This window comes from Pleurodeles waltl, chromosome 5, assembly GCF_031143425.1.
Source record: "Pleurodeles waltl isolate 20211129_DDA chromosome 5, aPleWal1.hap1.20221129, whole genome shotgun sequence".
Classification (NCBI taxonomy): domain Eukaryota; kingdom Metazoa; phylum Chordata; class Amphibia; order Caudata; family Salamandridae; genus Pleurodeles; species Pleurodeles waltl.
Genome location: NC_090444.1, coordinates 594222546 through 594242520, shown reverse-complemented (window position 1 = coordinate 594242520; position 19975 = coordinate 594222546). Strand labels below are relative to the sequence as shown.

General features: G+C 45.4%; 1 protein-coding gene across 9 annotated transcripts in view; it reads right to left on the bottom strand.

The window, feature by feature from the left end:
• Positions 1 to 19975, bottom strand: part of ZNF670 (zinc finger protein 670) — a 185762-nt gene that overhangs the window by 88658 nt on the left and 77129 nt on the right. For all 9 annotated transcript variants that reach the window (XM_069234430.1, XM_069234431.1, XM_069234433.1 and 6 more), the window contains 2 exons: positions 2990 to 3097; positions 695 to 808 (listed from right to left, as the gene is read on the bottom strand). In XM_069234430.1, coding sequence (XP_069090531.1) covers positions 695 to 808; positions 2990 to 3097 — 222 coding nt within the window. The remainder of the gene's footprint in view (positions 1 to 694; positions 809 to 2989; positions 3098 to 19975) is intronic.

The window sequence follows — 19975 nt, the reverse complement described above, 5'->3', positions numbered from 1 at the left end:
TGTTTTCTGCGTTATGTTATCTGGTAGTTCTATAACTGCTTGTGAGTGGTTGTCTTCATTTTGTTCTGTTTTTTCAGGGTCCTGAAAAGATTTTTACTCTTTTTCTTTCCTTTATCTTGTCCCAATGATCAGTTCAGCAGCCATAATTAACTTTGCCTTATTTGATTACACTTTCTTGTCAACCCTCGTTTTGTCAGTGTCCTGAAATATTTTTACTCTTTTTCTTTCCTATATCTTGCCCCAGTGATCAGTTCAGCACCCATAATTAACTTTGCCCTTTTTAATTACACGTTCCTGTCAATCCTCTTTTGTTACTGGCTATGAGTGTTCAAGAAAACTTTGCTGTGTTTCTCAGTCACTTAAAGCGGCACTGCTCTGAGTCTCAGAGCCTTTTGGTTACTTCTGCTGTTGCATTTCTTATAGAGTTCACTCTTTTTTTTAATCTAATTGCACTCACACTATTGAGTTTGTGTTTTGTTTGTGTATCTGTAACGTCATCTCTAACTTTGATTGAAAAGAGACAGAAGAGGAGCTGATATTTATGGTATTTTTAACCTGACTCTAGTTTGTGTGTGCGGTGACCATTTTTGTAATTGTTTTTTGCACCTTATATTTCAATGCAAAATGCTTATAAACATTATATAAAACATTATATAACCGTCAGTAACAAAAATTCTGTTTCTTCCTTTGTCACCTTTGTGGAGATGATCATTCTTTTGTTGAACTTCTGCGTCTTTGGGACATTTCAGAGTAAGGTTTTCTTCTATATTCTTCCCATATAGTGCACTGGGATTGCCAATCGAATCACCTGTAATGCAAGGACGCAAAACCAAGGGTAAGAGACTCACATTAATTTCAAGTAATCAATTTTACAACATTTAGGATGTATTGTTGCATTCTTCAATATTTTTGTTTTTTCAAGTATCCAAACACTGTTAGCATGTTATAGAACCACTTTGAGACACAGAGAAACACCTTTTATCCTATAAAATGTAGGTAAAGCTCTGGGGCTTTGCTCCCAACGTCTGCAAGCCAAGCACTAATATGATGCCCATGGGCGGAAGCCCAACACATACCCTGTGTGCCTGGAATTCTGCTGTGAGCTGCATTTACTTTAAGCTTTCCAATAAGTGTGACAGTTCAAAACAGACATTTTCACATAGCAGGAAGCAGCAGTTAAACACTGTGAATATGGACATTGAAATTTCACCCTGGAAATGTTTCAGTTTCATGCATGGAGGCCAGCGTCCCTAACAGTGTTTATAACAAGAACCATGGAATGTTTGTTCAAGTACCTTACAGGTATATTTTGTATTCTAAATGTGTTTCTATAGCCATGTTTTGCGATTCTGTTTCCATTGGCTTCTTTCTTATTGCGCAACATTGTTGTTATATCTTGTGACCGTGTTTCTTTTAAGCCCTTTCTTCTCCTTTACATTGTACCATCATGTTCTCTCTATTTACAATCAGTTCTCTTTTTTGGCTCATTCGTATAATCGTTTTCTATTTCCCTTTATCTCTCTTGTTTTGTCTCTCTCCAACTCTATTTATGTACACAAATGCCATTTTTTTAAAACTTTGACATAACTCTCTTTTTTCTGCTTTCCATCTGCTCTTATAGACATACCCGGGTACCTTTTATACTCTTCCCTAAACCGATTATTATTATTATGAGAGTAATCAACCGGCACCACCTAGATATTGTGCCTTTAACCAGTTGCTAATAGCCAGGTAATGTGCCAAACACCACCATCTGGCTCATTAGGTAGTGCTCGACAATTACCCAGCTGAGTACAGCAGGGCCACCCTCATTCTCTTTGTGAGCAATGAGGAATAAGGTTGCCCTTCAACCGTGCTCCGCACAACAATGCCTCAAGAGGCTGCATCCATCTCACTTTCCAGATTTAAGACTTTTATATAAGGCAAGTGACCTTCGACGAAAGAGGCTGCAGTTGTCATATTTTTTAAGCACATAATTGACTAAATTGCAAACTTCAGCTTGCGACTGCCATTTGTACCTAGCCACACTTTTATGATGCATGAAGTAGTCTTATCACTGATGCAGGTGTCTGTACTCTTTATTGACAAAACCTCTTAGTGATTTGTAGGTTCTCCATAGCATTAGTGACTGACAAAATCAAACAGGCGAAGCCTCAGATCGTCAACTAGTTTATTCTTTGAATAAGAATGAATATTCTTTTTTCATATTCACTAACATCAGTTAACCACCCGCACTAATTAGTACTCTGCCCTGCTGTTCAAATTATATTGCATGCTTTCACAAAGAATTCTGGAGAAAAGGCAGGGGCTCTCCCGCTGCACTAATAGGAATCTTTAGAGTTCTTACCATATTTATTTTTGTTGTGTGATTTACCTGCCTTTCAAGGCACTGAAGGATTTGTCAATTACATCTAACAAGTATTTAAAATTAAAATTTTAAATTAAAAAAATACTCGTCCCATTTATGGCCTGACTCTAGTAGAAGTAAAGAAGAATGCAGAAGTGTTCTTCCCCCTCCTTTACACTAACAATTTAATGATTGAAGGAATGCAAACTGGAGGAGACATTCTACATAATTGTCACACAAACAACCCGATAACTTGGGATTTGAAACTATGGCGGGCAACTGATGATGTGATGCACCTTATCACCACCCTCACAGGTACTGAAGCAGAAATCAGATCTCCACTGCAGCATTTCTCCCCTCTCGCCTCAATATTTCCCCCTTGTTATGACAGAAAACCAAGGGACGATCTGGTGTAACTTTTAACTGTGACCTCCCCCACCTGTCACATAGGTAATCTAAGACAAATCTGAAACTATAGTCTGTATTATATAAAGGGACCACACTTAACATTACTTTTCTGGTGGCAACTGATGTGCGTGCATCGTCAGTTTCAGTATTAATGTGTTTCAGTCTGTGCATGAGGGTCCGTACGTGCTCTGGAATGTGCAAGCCTTCTGAAGTCCTCCTGCAAACCACACTTACATTTGGAGTGAGCAACACGTCTTCTCTTGGGTGCCTTATGGCTCATTTGAGGAAGATTCTCCTTTTCTTTAGCTTTCAGCGAAAAGACTGAGTCAGCAATAAGCGGTCCTGTTATGAAAAGGAAACAGACATTTAGAAATTATTCTGCAGCTACGGACAGAATGACAAGAACTGCCAAATGTACTGTCATAAGAGAAATGTGGTATAGCAGTACAGAACTCACAAATCAAAAAAGAAAGGACTGAATCGCAAACATTTTTAATTTGTGACAGAATCTGGGTAGCAGAGTGGGTTGTTAATAGCACCTGTGAAGTGCTGTAGGTCCACAGGACACTGAAATCACATAGAACAATGTATGCTGGACCAAAGGGTGGAGATAAACCTATATTGATAAATATAATGGTAAAGCGGTAGCTCTAGAAGTGATAGCATGAATGCCACAGGACTGGTGCAGGACAGATCTTCACCAGCGTCAGACAAAACCGCACTATTATTTGCACCAAATGACCAGAGGAAAATGCAACCTGGCCTCAGTTCAGTGTTGACACGTTTATCTTTCCAGAATTGCTCCAAATCCTCCTAAAACTACCAAGCGCCCTAGATGAGGCACAAGAGTAATGAGTGAAGTAGTCCGCCATTTCCGAGCATGACCTGCAGTAAAAACAATATTTGCACATGCATAAGGTCTCCCATTTGCTTGAGTTGGAGCAATTGGTTTTGTAAATGCATAACTGGACTTTTCTTGCCACATAAATTCGGCAACCCTGCCGCATAATTTGGTCGTCTGCCACATAATTACAGTCTCCCTGCATATAACTAGAGCACTTCCATTTACCTTCTTCCTCTATCTACAGCAAAAAATGAAAATATTGCTTATATTTATTTATATTATTATTTTGGGGTCCCTCCCCAACCTAGTGTGGGAACCCAGATATGACCTAGAAAGAGCAAGTCGTGCTGACCATTCTGCTAGTAACCATATAGTAAGCCCCTAGAGAGCATAACCACATGAAAACAGAACGACAGAACGTAATGCAGTGTAACCATATATTTAGCCCCTAGAGAGCGTAGTGAAATATGCATTTTCATGCCGAGGAGGCCTACTAGAATAATATTACAAACAAGGCCCTTAAAACACAAACTACTCCCAGCTGTAAAACAAAAGTTCCATCCACGGGTTATTATTTTTGAGTCCCCTCCATCCTGGTGTGGGGACCCAGAGATGACATAGAAAGAAAAAGTGTGTTGTGCTGAATGTTTAGATGGTGGTCCATTTATCCTAGAGCCGCCACACAGTGAGTTATGGGCAAAAATGTTTGTAAAAGGAATGCCCCACAAAGCATTATGGGACGATTTTCTGAGTGCAGCGAATATTGTATTGAATATTGTAGTATCTTGATTGTAATATTCAGAACAGCCCCTCGAAGGCACTACCATATAAATAGCATTTGTAAGAAGCATGGTCATGTAACTGTATAGTCAGTCCCTAGAGGGCATAACCACCTGATAAGAGAATGGCAAATGTAATGCAATCTAACCATATATTTAGCCCCTAGAGGCTGTTGTGTCTTACACATTTTCAGGCCTATTGCAATTGTATTACAAACAAGGCCCTTAAAAACACAAAGAACTCCCAGCTGTAAAAACAAAAGTTCTAGCCATGAGAGCTTAAAAAGACACTGAATAGTGGGAGAGGTTACTATTTGTCCCCTCCAACCTAGTGGGGGGACCCAGAGATGACCTAGACAGAAAGTGCATGTCATGCTGAATGGTTTGGTGGTGGTCCAATGTCCTAGGACCACCACTGGCTGAGTTATGGGCCAAAATATTTTTCTAAAGAAATGCTCCGCAAAGCATTATGGGGTGAGCTTCTTGAGTGCAGTAAATAGTGGAATATCAGATAACCCGCTGTGCGGGGAGAGTCACGTTGAGGATTTCTATGTTTTTTCTCTTTAAAATGTGCCAGTTTGTATTTTTTCAACTGCTAAACTTGTACATAAGGAGTACTCATGTAAAGCGCTCCTCCGATTGAGTTTGCACTATATGAAACTTCACGTACGTAAGTGGTAATCATGCAAAGAGCTCCTCCGATAGAGTTTGCACTATATGAAACTTCCCAAAAAATAAATATATAAATAAATAAAAAAGAGCCCCATGCAGCCTTTGGGCACAGACACCATAAAGAAACAGCGGCATGCCCAAAAACAAGGAAGAGGAAGAAACAACATACGTAGCGCGAAGCAGAAAGGCAAACAAAAAAAGTAGGGCGCCACACAAAGGTATATGGCTGATCGTGCAATAATCCATGTAACAGCATCAGTCTCCAAGGCGGTAACAAAGCAGCCTCAAGGCGGGACTAACGTAAAGCATTTACCTACGAAACCAAGGGAATTTTGAAAGGCAGGCCAAGGAACGAAGTGATAGGCGTAAGATGGGCATGGTGAAAGAAGTAGATGACAACATGTCGCAAACAGAACATGCACATTGCCTAGGCTACACTTAAAAAATGTGGAGATTTCTTTTCATTAAGTGTTATGAAAGAGCAGGCAAGGAGAGAGACTCCGGACCCCGCTATCACAGTCACATAAGGGGAGAAATGGCACAAGAGTCTGCATCCAACCAAAAAAATCACATTCAATATAGATTAAACGCTTTGGAGGGCAATCTGGTGGCCCTCAACTCAAACACCACACTTGTATTGGTAAAGGTGATGGAGATGTCATTATTAAACACTTTGAAAGCAAGGCAGGACAATAAAATATTTGGGTTTTTTCGAGCCCCTGGTTTGCCACTAGAGAAAGATAATGAGGTGATTGGTAGTTTTACTGCAGAGAAGTTAAAAGATTTACTCAAGGAAGAAACATTGGCAAACAAGGAAGGTGCAGGTACAGGAGATGTTACTTAAGGAGGTGCCAGCTTAAGGGAGAATATCTTGAAAGCTGCAGTGTTTCAAAAGCATCCCAACTTCGGAGAAGAGAATGACCAAAAACAGGCCCAATAATCTTCAGAGCTGGAAGAAAACACTGAGAACTAAGGGCCAGATGTAGCAAATTTCTGAATTGCGACCCGCAAATTGCAAGTCAGACCGACTCGCAATTTGCGAGTCGCAATTCAGAATGCTGGATGGTGTCCCTGAAACCATCTGCGATTCGCAGGGGGGTCGCAAAGGCTCACCTCATGAATATTCATGAGGTGGGTCGCAATTTGCGACCTCTTTGTAAATGGCTGCCCTCACAGGGATGGTGGACTGCAGCGGACAGCAGACCACTATGTCTGTGACTGCTTTTTAATAAAGCAGTTTTTTTTGTTTTTTGTAATGCAGCCCTTTTTCCTTAAGGAAAACGAGATGCATTACAAAAATGAAAAATGTAAACTTTTTAGCTCTGAATTTTTTTTTGCAGTGCCATTCTCAACGGGGAAGGGGTCCCATGGGAACCCCTTCCCTTTTGCGTATGGGTTACCACCCAATACAAAAGGGTGCAAACTGCGATTGGTTTGAGACCGCGTTCGCGGTCACAAAGCAATCCTGCACTGCGACTCGCAATTTGGAAGGGAACACTCCTTCCTAATTGCGACTTGCAAACCCTTTTAGCGATTCGGTAACCAGGTTACCGAATGGCAAATCGTGGTCTGTGCATTGCAAAGTGCATTTTGCACGTCGCAAACAGCGAAATTCGCTGTTTGCGACGTGCAAACTGCTTAGTACACTTGGCCCTAAGTCCTTCGTTTCACAAAAGGCCAAATAAAGAGTTTGGTTATACTTATACATAATACTGAAATACCTTGCTTTTTTGGGCATTAACTCACTGTTCTACATGACCGTGTTTGCACATGCGCACCCTATTAAGGGCTGGCTAACCTAGTCTGAGTTTTGCTGGTGCAACTGGCATATTTTAGGATTATATATATATCTATATATATATATATGTATATATATATATATACAGATATATATATCTGTGTATCACCTAGTGGCAGTTGCCACTAGGTAGTTATAGTTAGGACCATGTTTCCATAGACGGAGCGCTTTTTGTTTAGCCAAAAACTTTGGCACCGCTCACTGAATATTACACTTACACTTTGGTCAGTTCAGCTGCTGTTTTGAAAGTTCTGGGGTGATCCGTGAAGCAGGGGCCAAAATACCGTGAAGCAGGGGCCAAAATAAAGGGGTTGTCCCAAAACACTTTTTCTCTATTCTGTGTCTATGAGGATTTTGCATTCTTTAGACGTGCCTATAGCCCGAATTGCTGAACAGAATTACACCAAATTTGGCACGAAGCTCGATTCTGTTCCGCAGATTACGCTTTTTGTGGTTTGGTGTAAATCCGGTCAGTAGTTTTAGATTAATTTAAGGCCATAAAATATAGATATCAAGAGCCGCAGAGTCTCCACAGATCCAAGTGCCACAGAGAGAATCTGATTGGCTGGCCATAACCAGAAAGGACTGTTGCGACCGCTATTTTATTTAATCGAGAAACAGTCCCTGAGGCTGAAATCTTGGCTGAATGTAGATAGATGATGGGGTCAGGGTAAAGGTTTCCTCACCCTATGGGTGTAATATACTTGTGATAAATAAGTAAAAATGGTCTTCATGTGCTTTAAAATATGTTTTTTTTTATTTTTACGGTTTCTGAAATCCACGGATCCATCGGCTGGGATCAGTGTAGATATAAATTCATACACCTATTGAAACGACCAGACAAACACCCTAACAACCCCTCTCACACCCAGAGAGACACTGTCACATCCACTCTCACACAGACACTCTGACACCCATGTAGACACTCTCACACCCAGACTCAGAGAGAGAGATACTCTTACGCCGACCCTCACATTGAGGCATGACTTGTCACACTCCCTCTCATAGCAGGACTGAGACACTCACATTTACTCTCACACCCAGTCAGACATTGTAACACATAGGGCCTCATTATGACTTTGGTGGACGGAAAAGGCTGTCTGCCAAAGTTCCATCGAGTTTCCCGCTGGATCTGTGGGCGGAACCTCAGTTTCTGCCCGCTGTCCTAGCAGGAAACAGCCTACAGCAATGTCTCTGGCTCATAATCGAGCCGGAGGCAATGCTGTAGTGCGTAGGGTGCAAAACAGACAGTGAACATTGCAACAGTGCTGGCCAGAGGGGCCCATGTACTGCCCATGCCAAGTGCAGTTGGCATTTTACATGGGCACTGCCAAGGGCAGTGCAGGGGCCCCCCTGCACCCAGACTCTGCCAGTCTTTTCATGGCGGTGTTACCGCCATTAAATCGCTGGTGGAGAAGGGGGTCGTAATCCGCAGGGCAGCGCTGCCCTGGCGGATTAGGACTGCCAGGCCATCGTGAAGTCGAAATCTGGCGGTGCCGGTGGTCCGACCACACCGCAACAGCTGCAGTCGTAATATGGCGGTCCGAGCGCCACCGTGAACCTGGAGGTCATTAGACTCCAGGACTGTAATGAGGCCCATAATCTCACACCAAAAGACACACTCTGACACACACTCTCACGCCCACACAGACACTCACACACTCACTACTCAGAGAGACATTCTTACACCTACTTTCATATCCAGGCACACAGTCACACTCCCTCTCACACCCAGACAGAGACTCTCACACTCTCTCTCAGATCCAGTCAGACATTGACACACCTGGTTTCACACCCAGAGACACACTCTTACACTCACTCTCACACCCGCAGAGACACTCTCAAGCTCACTCTCACACTTAGAGAGACACTCCTATACCTACTCTCTCAAATATATATATATATATATATAAATATATATATACACACATATATATATATATATAGTACTTAGTGGCAGTCGCCACTAGGTAGTTATAATTAGGACTATGTTTCCAAAGAAAATGCATTTTTTGACTTGCCTATATCTTTGGTACCCTTTGACAAATTTTCACAAAATTGTCCAAAAAAAGTGTCTCGGTGGTTCTTGTTGTGCACAGAAAGTTTTGTGGTGATCCATCAAGCAGGGGCGAGAAAAAGGGTGATGAGAGGGTGAAAAAAGTTGTGTTTCCCATGTTAATTCCCATAGGACCTTTAGACACGTCTACAGCCCAAAACTGTTGGAAGGAATTACACCAAATTTGGCAGAAAGCTAGCTTTTGGTACGCAGATCACACTTTCGCTTATTTGGTGTAAATCCGTTCAGTAGTTTTTGAGATATTAAAGAGAAAATTAATTTGTATATCTCTGGCCACGATGACTTTGCAAATATTTTCGGAATACGCATGCAAAAAGAAGTGCTGCAATTGGCAGACTGCAACCAGACTAGAAAGTTGCCGCCACCATTTTACTTCACGGCACACGGTCCCCGGTGGTGAACATACTAATTGAAAGTGGCATAAGGGGTCAGGGTGAAGGTACCCTGACCCAAGGGGTGTAATATAGTTGTGTTTAAAATAATATTTCGGCACCATGCGTGGGTTTTGGGAAAATTCACAAATGTTCCCGACTATTCTGCAAAATATTCGCAAATATAACAATATTTGAAAGAAAAACCACAGACTCATTCATACACTAATTAATTCACTCATACATGCACTCAGAGACTCATGCGCCCACTCACTGGTTCACACACTCACTTTTAGACCCATTCAGACACTCATGCGCACACTCAGACCCACACACCCACTTTTAGACTCACTCAGACACTCATGCACCCACTCACAGATCCACTGACAGAGGCAGGTCCTGTGGCCAACCTGAGCTGCCAAAGGCCGTGCGTGACTCTGGGTGGTTATAAGGGCTTGGCTGCAAGGCTGCGAGGGGGTTAACTCATAGTAATTAAAATTGCTTTATGTTAAAAATAATAGAAATTCACTGAAAAAGCAAAGGTTACAGGGACTTTAAAGTTAGGTTCTAAATTTACTCGTAGAAAACCATAGCAATTCAGCAGTTATAGTTAGAGTTCTTTTAAGTAACTATAATTTGCGCCCTAAGGTAACTATAACTTGCACCTTCACCATGCACAGCTAATTACTCCACATATTATATGATTGATGAGATCTTGCATAGCATCTTCGATATTATCACTGCAACATTTGCAATAAAATTATTGATGAGAAAACTGTGCATGGCAAGGGCGCGAGTTATAGTTACTTAAAAGAACTCTAATTCTAACTGCTGAATTTCTATGGTTTTGTACGAGTAAATTCAGAACCTAACAATAACATCTCTGTAACCATTGGTTCTTTTCCAGTGAATATATATACATATATATATATGAATATATATATGTGTATATATATATATTTGTGTGTGTGTGTGTTTACCCTCACAAACGCACACACAAGCATACACGCATATATATATATATATATATATATTTTTTTTTTCAAAAACAAAGAGATGAGGGTTAGTGGAGCGCTCTACCTGCTGGTGCTGATGTAGAGGAGTACTGAACCTCTCAGTATTTCCTAAGCGAAGAAAGACACCACACTCCAGAAACTTGATTTTCAGGTTTGTTCAACAAATGGCGTGGCAAACATCGACATGTTTCAACTTCAAGGGGGGTGTGGCCTGAGGCCGATGGAGCAGCACGCGCAAAGCGGAGCTCCCGGAGGCCTCCAACCTTTGCACATAAATCCTGTCTCCCCGGCCCTCACTAGTAAAGACCTGAATCATGCGTCAGAACCCCTCGAGCACTAACAGACTCAGACCGCAAGGGGCTCGGCTGGCTCCGAGTCGGCGGACGGTGCGGACGCCGAGGCAGGACTATCGCACAAAATGGTGGCGCCGAGGAGACGCGGTGGCTGAGCCTGGGGTGCGAGCCGGGGGTGCGGAGATAGCCCGCCCACTGTGCAGCGTAGACTGGCTGGGCCATAGAGGGGATCTCACGGCGCCTGCGCCCAGCTCTGCAGTGACTCAACGTGAAGGCGGTGAGGTATGAGAAAAGTGCGTGCCTTCTGTGGGGCGTGATCCACGCTAGCCGCAGGATCCGCTGCAGGACAGAGGGGCCCGGAGGTCCTCCCCTGTCTCCTTCCCCGCGAGGGGGGGGAGAAAAAGAAACTGGCTTGCCCCGGCCGGGGGAAGAGGCGGGGGTCGTCAGTCCTGTGGGCGATGCCGGACCCGGGTGCAGCGATCGGGAGAAGCCTGGGGGGCTGCGGCCCCCCTCCCCTCCTGAGGCCTGGTGAGGACGGCATTGTGCTGAAGTGGTGACCGGGGGCCTGCGAATGCGGGATGTGGATTAAGCCCCCCGGCGAAGGATCCGGATCTGTGACCAGGGGCCCGGGGCACGAGGCAGTGCCGCAGTGATGAGAGCTGGACGCTGACATGCTCCTAGATGACCCCCACACGACGATTTGAAGTAAGGAGAGCCCCAATTGCAACGATCTATCCTGACAAGGCGAGAGACAGCACAGGCTAGCTCCTAACTGGAGGAAAAGGGGAACCGGGCCTGAGAGAGCAGCCGAGGCGGAAGTGGGGTGGATTCTAGCCCTGAATAGAAAGTGCGGTTGCCAAAAATGGGCAAACCAAAAAGTGAGAAGGCCCAGGAAAGGACAATGGTTCCCAGAGAGATGGGGGAGTTAGCCAGTCCGATAAGGGAAGCACACTAGACACCTTGCTACAGGCAATACAGGCATCCAGAGAAGCACTAGAACTGAAAATAGACTCTTTATCCGTGGACCTGACCCTTCTCAGAGATGAACACAGACGATTAACCGACAGAGTGGTTGCCAACGAAAAGTCTTTAGAACAACTCACCCCGGAATGCCTGAAGATCACCAAAACCATGACCTCACTGATGTCCAGGATTAAAACACTTGAAACGTGCGCGGAAGACGCCGAAAATAGAGCACGGAGAAGCAACTTACGTCTGGTAGGTTTCCCGGAGAAGTCGGAACGAGAGGCACCAGATATGGAATCCTATTTGGAGCAGTGGATACGCAGAGAAGTGGCTCTGGAAGGTCTGTTGCAGTATTTCGCAACAACCTTTTTACATTTTAAAGATCGAGACTTCATACTATCACAAGCAAGGAAATAAGGGGAGATCATGATGGGCGGACAGCGAATAATGATCTTCCCGGACTTCACTAGAGACACCCAGAAACAGAGAGCCACATTCATGAAGATCAAGCGCCAGCTCAGTGAGCGCGGCATTCAATATGCCATGCTGTTCCCGGCCAAACTAAAGATCATCACAAACAATAGTACGCTTTTCTTCACGACGCCGCAACAAGCGTGGGAATGGCTAAATGCGCTGGGGCCGACCGAGAGAGAGAACAAGGACGGAGCTGCCAAACCGTGTAAGGAGCCCTTCTGGCAGAAGGGGAGACGCCTGAGGGGCGCGGCCCCGCTACACAACCAGACACTACGGGAGAGGCGGGATGCAGTAAGGGCTGTGGCGTCCCTCGGTCGGGGGGGCGCCTCCTCCTCGCACCCGTCCGAGTCTCACTCTGATCAGGAATCAGCACCCGATGAAATCTCCTGCTCATCACAGGACACAACTGACAACCTACCAAGATTTACCCCATGGACATCTGACGAGATAATTTGAAAGGCAGCAGAGTCTCACTCACGGCCAGGAGAAATGAATGAAGAGACATGGTTCAAATGAGCGACACAGCTGAGGGTCTGCGCAGCCGAGGATCTGCGGATCCAGCCGGGCCAAGAAATCATCCGCGCACAGTGACACTGGAGCACAATTTCTACAGCCCTGAAACTTTGCTGCGGCTCAACAACCGCAAGTAACACTGGGGGACCGGGGAGAAAGACACAAAATTAAGCGAATTTGCGTTGGGAGGGGGCTCACGGGTTAAGCACACGGTTTTTGCCTAGGCCCCCACACATAGGGGGTCATTCTGACCTCCGCGGGCGGCGGAAGCCGCCCGCCTGGCGGGAACCGCCAGAAGACCGTACTGCGGTCGAAAGACCGCGGCGGTCATTCTGAGTTTCCCGCTGGGCTGGCGGGCGACCGCCAGAAGGCCGCCCGCCAGCCCAGCGGGAAACCCCCTTCCATGAGGATGCCGGCTCCGAATGGAGCCGGCGGAGTGGAAGGGGTGCGACGGATGCAGTTGCACCCGTCGCGATTTTCAGTGTCTGCTTGGCAGACACTGAAAATCTTGGTGGGGCCCTGTTAGGGGGCCCCTGCAGTGCCCATGCCATTGACATGGGCACTGCAGCGGCCCCCAGGGGCCCCACGACACCCGTTACCGCCAGCCAGGTTCTGGCGGTCAAAACCGCCAGAGCCAGGCTGGCGGTAAGGGGGTCGGAATCCCAGCGGGAAACCGGCGGGACACCGCCGGTTTCCTGTTTCTGACCGCGGCTGTACCGCCGCAGTCAGAATGCCCATGGGAGCACCGCCAGCCTGTTGGCAGTGCTCCCGCGGTCGTTGGCCCTGGCGGTCCATGACCGCCAGGGTCAGAATGACCCCCATAATGTTTACTGAGTTGGGGAAGGTTTGGACGGGGAACATTACACTACCGGTCCTGGGGAGTGGAAGTTTGGACTATAGGAGAATCGTTAAGTTAGCAGTTAATAGGTTTCAAGTAGGGGAACCAGATCCAAGTAGTAGGTTTAACTGGCCAAGCTCCTGGCCATTGTCACACACGGAATGGGGGTACAAGGGTAAATACACCAACGGTCCACACACATACACAGACTATGGACAGACCACTAGATTACAAGTTCCTCACTTGGAATGTTAGGGGATTGAACAGTTTAAATAAGTGTTATAAAGTTTACAATCAGCTCAAAAGGCGTGGAGTGCAAATAGCAATTTTACAAGAAACCCATCTTATAGGAAAAGAGGTCACAGCGCTGACGAAGAGATGGAGGGGTCAGATTTACGCCACAGAATATTCAGCATACGCACGAGGGGTTCTGATATGGATACGACCAGGGGTCCCCTTTCAAAAAACAGAAACATATATAGACAAGGACGACGCACGCTATGTCTTGGTGAAAGGCCAACTAGGGTGATGGGAAATCATGTTGGGAGGTATCTACGCCCCTAATCAGGACCAGAGCTCCTTCCTAAACACAATGTCCCACAAATAGGGACCACATATAACCCATGCAACAGTAGTGGAGGGCGACTTTAATTGTATCTCGAACACCGAATTAGACAGATCTCACCCACCCCTCGAGTCGTCCCCTATATACATGTCAGCCAAGAGTTTCACTGACTGGCAAAGGGACTGGGGGCTGGTAGACTCCTGGAGACATCTCCATCCGCAAGAAAGGGACTACTCTTTCTTCTCGCCCATGCATGATCTACACGTCCGACTGGATGTTATCATAACTTCCCCGGACGTGAATTGCATGGTACGCAGTGCAAAATATCTATGCCGCACAATATCTGACCACAACCCATTACTACTTACGCTGGACTGGCGAAGGGAACGCCCCCCGATACCAGACTGGCAACAATGTAGAATCATTAGAAGATAGTGCTTTCCGGCAAACCACCCGAGGCGCAATTAAATAATTTTTTACACATAAAAACCTCCTCTCAAGCACAGGAGTGGGAGGCGTTCAAGGTGACTGTCAGGGGCCAATGTATGGCCGGAATAATGGGGGTTAGGAAGTCCATAGAGGGAGAACTCGATAAACACGAGACGACATTGAAGACCCTGGAGCTTAATAGACCAGATAACCCAGACTTGGCCCCTAGCATATCTGAGACTAAGAATAAAATAGCAGTGTCCCTGGAAAAACTCAGATGTTTTGACCATAAGAAATATATCGCTAGACAGCACGCAGAAGGAGACAGAGCGGGGGCCTTATTAACTTGGCTTGCGGCTCCACCGAGACAACAATCGCTCGTCATGGAGATAGTGAACACGGAGGGAAGGAGAATATACGGTCAGGGGGAGATCAATGCTAGCTTTGCCGAATACTATTCAGCACTTTGCACCCCCCCCCACAGCGCCCCTAGAGCCCGGACAGTTGAGACGCCTGGAAAGTGTCCGACTTCAGACCCTGGGAGGGGATGGCCAACAGATACTGGGGGAGGTGATAACTCCTCTGGAGGTGACCGCTGCGGTGAAGACAATGGCCAGAGGGAAGGTACCAGGGGCTGATGGACTACCAGCGGAATTTTTCAAAGCATACGTAGATCTTTTGGCACCACGACTGAGCGACCTATATAAAGAGGCACTCGAGACCGGCAGCCTACCCCATTCCACAAGCGAAGCCATCGTTGTCTCACTGCCAAAACAGGGCCGCCCGTCCACAGACGTACGGTTATACCATCCTTTATCCATGCTCAACATGGATTATAAAATATTAAGTTGTATCCTCGCCTCAAGATTATTGCCCCACATGGAAAAATGTATCCACCCCGATCAAACAGGTTTTATTCCAAACCGCAGCACCGCCATTAACATCAGGAGACTGATTAGGATAATGCACTCAGGCTCCCCAAATCTCAGGACAGCTGCAATTATAGTGGTAGATATAGAAAAAGCATTCAACAGTCTTAGATGGGATTACCTGGAGGCAGTGATGAAACAGATGGGTTTGGGCCCGCGATTCCTTAGATGGATGAAGCTGTTATACTCATCCCCCACCGCACGAGTTCGCACAGGCCGAACAATATTGAGCTCATACAGAATTGGAATGGGCACTAGGCAAGGATGCTCACTATCGCCATTGCTGTTTGCAATTGCAATGGAGCCTCTGGCACAGATGGCCAGAACTAGGGAGCACTACGAAGGACTAACCATAGGAGATAAGACGCACAGGATCGCACTCTATGTGCACGACATGATAATATTCCTGAGAGATCCAAATAAAGATCTGCCTGGGGCCATGACCCTGCTGGAGTGGTTTGGTGATGTGTCTGGGCTCCGCATTAAATGGCAGAAATCCCTCCTCTTCCCCTGGCGGGGGGGAACCCCCCCAGATCACAAACGTCCGGGGTCTGGGATGGTCCTCGACCACATTTCGCTATCTGGGCGTCAAGATATACCATGATCTGAGGGACCTCTTAGAGGGCAATGTGAATAGTGCAATACGGAAGTTAAGAGCAGATGCCCAATTCTGGAAGACACTACCGCTATTGGTGATCGGTCGAGTAGCCCTGGTGAAGATGGTGGCACTACCGAGACTGCTGTATGGCTTCTCGACCTTGCCCGTACTGATCCCCTGATCATCCTTCAAGAAGATTGACTCTATTCTTACTAGCCTTATTTGGGGGGCAGGACGTCACAGACTGGCCCTGCACAAACTCTAGCGACGAACAGCGGAGGGGGGACTGGCAGCTCCAGACATGGAATTATACTACCTGGCAGGCCAGCTTCAGTGGCTGGCTAAAGAATGGCATGGGGAATACTCCGTCACAACCCTTGCAGGAATACACCTCGCTCCTGAGGGAAAGAGGGAGACGAGATCGCTCGACCTTAGGGTCATAAGTACCTGTTGGAAGCGTAGCCTACAGCGCATACGAACCACATCACCATACTCACCGAATATCCCGCTGACGTGCCTAACCCTGCTTCCTTTGGGGAACTCCATAGAGGGGATCACAAAACTAGGGACATATGGTGTTACCGTGGTGGGGGATCTCTTTAGAGACGGAGAGCTCATGACATACGCAGACATGATGACACACTACGGAATGCCACCGGGGAGGTTCCTCATGCATAGATCATTAATAGCACTAATACAGTGACATTGGAAACAAGGATTGAAGGAACCCCCCACACACGTTGGATGCCTGGTCATCTGCATAATAGGTGGTATCTACAATTTACAAAACACTACAAAAAGACACACTATCCCCTCTCGAAAAAATAAAGACCCTCTGGCAAGCGGACATCAAGGAACACATAGATGATGAACACTGGGGAAACATCACAACCCATGTTTACAAAATATCTAGGAATGCTCGTTTTAAACTGAATAATATATACATATATCACAGAGCATACCTCAGCCCTGCAAAATTAGCATCAATGTATAACAACACGAACAATGCATGCCCTAGATGCGCAGAGCAAGAGGCGGACCTGATACATATGCTATGGAAGTGTAGAGCTTTAAAACAATACTGGGATGAGGTTATACATGACATTATGATAGTGACAAATAGGAAGCTCTGAACCACCCCAGTGGTGGCATTACTGGGGGGTTTTCCCAGACCTCACCCGAAGAGAACCACAACTACATACATAGACCTAGCATTGATCCTGGCAAAAAGGGAGATCACAATGCCCTGGAAGGACCCCAGAAGCCCAAAAGCATATAGAGTTAGCACATAATATTATGTACTCAGTGGTTGTAATGGAAACTACAATACAGACAAAGATTTGCATGTATATACTTGAGCATCTCAGGTGTCGGGCGCATAGTCCAATAATGTTAGGATGTGAGACAACATCTTGTCTTAAATCCTACAAAGCAGATTTTATGTGCATATCAGCAACCAGGGTAATTTGCCTAATAATCGGAGTAACTACATCAGTGAGGACATGTTGTGGTGATCCAAAACAACCTGACATCTCCTGAATTTCTGTATTATTCTGATGGGGTCAGAGGAATGGATGGGATGGTGAAAAGACATTTCCCTGATAAGGGAATAAAGAAGGTATTTCGTAGAATAGCTCTGCTCTGGAATTCTGCATGGGAAGGTCAATTATTTTGAATGGTCTGCGCTAGAAAAAAGTCAACCTCCAGCACCTGTGTATTCCCAAAGTGAGGACGAGGGAAAACCTGTCCGGGTTTTATCCTCCAGACAATATATCTTAAAACTTTAATAACCAGAAACAAATTTTTTGTCTGTTCACTAACTTTCTGATGCCTAATCAACTTATGAAATAAGTTCCTTTATCACGTTGCTCGTGATATACAGGGCACATTACACCTTAAAGGCCTTAAAGTGAAATCCTTACCTATTGCATAAAGGGTATGGTTGTGGGATTTACTGCTTTATTATTTCATTTATGAATAAAAAAAATACAAAAAACTAAAGTTGAATAGATATTAAATCTATCCTTCAGGTTGTATGGTTCAAGGTATGCTAAAGTCTGAGAAGGAAGAACTACCAAACTGGCTACAGGCCCATGCTTCAAACAACAAAAATAACCCTAGGCGAACACATATGTTACACAAAGTCTCTCAAACTGCAGAGATCTTACAGGCTGAGGCCTCAGAACTGTCCCTCATGTTATATATACTGCACAGGCACAGAACTCAAAAGCAAAGCTATCCCACAAGTTTAATATGGCTTATAGGTGTTGGACTGCACAGTTATCCCTAGACATACACCCTCAGCGAGCAAAGCTATTAAATGTTAGAGTCGCAGGAAAAATAAATCTCTATCACATTACACAGATCTCACATGTTAAGATTACATCTATCTTAACTGTAAAAGAGACAGTATCCTGGGTTACAGAGGTCTTATAGGCTCTGGCCTCGGGGATGTTCCTCAGAGTAAACATTCTATCCTGACACAGACCTCTGAGGCTTCTGACAGCATCTTATAACTTAAGGTATAGAAACAATTATCTTACTGCATGTTTGGAACAGTGCTAAAAACCTTCCAGGTCCTTCCAACACCTTGGCAATCTTCCAAGACGACGAATTTACATAAATATGTATCCTTTAGCATCCTTTAGCAAATAATTTATTTAAATTGGAGAAAGGGCACACAATCTCTGAGACTTTGATTTCTGTTGACTATTTTCCTTCATTGGAGAGGATGTTGTAAAGTGAAAACATGCTTTTGTCCAGGACATGTGAACTATCTAAAGACCACTGACCAACCAAGAAGCTTAAGTTTAAATTGGGGAGGGCCACTAACAAATAATGCACCAGCAAGACTGGTGCTAAGTCAAGACACAGGCCAGGTTTTGAGTGGTTCTGCAGTCACGCCTATTTTAAATTATTTATTGCGTTTGTCTATATTACTCTCATTACAAGAAAACCTAACACAAACTCCACTAACATTGCAGAGAACCAAAAATGTCCCATAAATCTCCTACAATTTATGCAGAATAAGAAGATATTGTGGTAGAGATAAATATAACCAAAACATCACTTTTAAAGTGTTTCTAACCAAATATTAATTCAAACAAGCAGTGGCAAAGCCAATGGGACTCACTTTTGCTAGAGTTAGAGCTACTGGCATTGTAAATGACAATGGCCTTCATTATGACATTGGCGGTATTTTCTGATTACTGCCGTGGTGACGGCCACCAACATGCCACCGCCGAGGTGAAAATCATTCTGCCAGATTATGACATAAACACACAAAACCAAAAGAAACCAGCCCCAACCACAAATCCACCAGGCCCAACGAACACGATAAACTGTCGGAACTAGCACCCATGGCGTTACGCCAGCAAAACAACGCCCTCCAAATAATGACCCACGAATCACCACAATGGACATTCACCGCTGGTAAACTATTGGCGATGCACACAGCTGCGGCAGAAATGGCCACCCAAAAACAAAACAAGACAACATTGGCCAGTCCAATAAGCCTACACCTGACACAAATGCACACATCCCACACACTCAGCAACAGCACTATAAAACACACCGCACATCACTCACCATCCTTTGAAACACGAGAAGAACGCAACACCTTGCCAGGCCAACCCCAGAGATAACTGCACACACACACACACAACTACCCATTTATCCATCACGCACCACACACCACACACCCCACCACATCACTCAACAACCTCTGCACAACACACAACACCCATGTCCCCACAAAGGCACCCCTATTTCACTGATAAGGAGTTGCGGGTGATGGTGGATGAAATAGTCAGGGTAGAGCTACAGCTGTTTGGAGCACAGGTCCATCAGATCTCTTTTGCCAGGAAGAAGGAGCTATGGAGAAGGATTGTGGACAAAGCCAGGCACAAGGGACGACATAAGGAACAGGTGGAACGACCTACGGGGGACGGTGCGTTCCACTGCAGCAAGGCACCAGCTCGCCATCAGGAGGACTGGCGGTGGGTCCCCTCCACCTCCCCCACAGTTGACAGTATGGGAGGAGGAAGTCTTGGCAATAC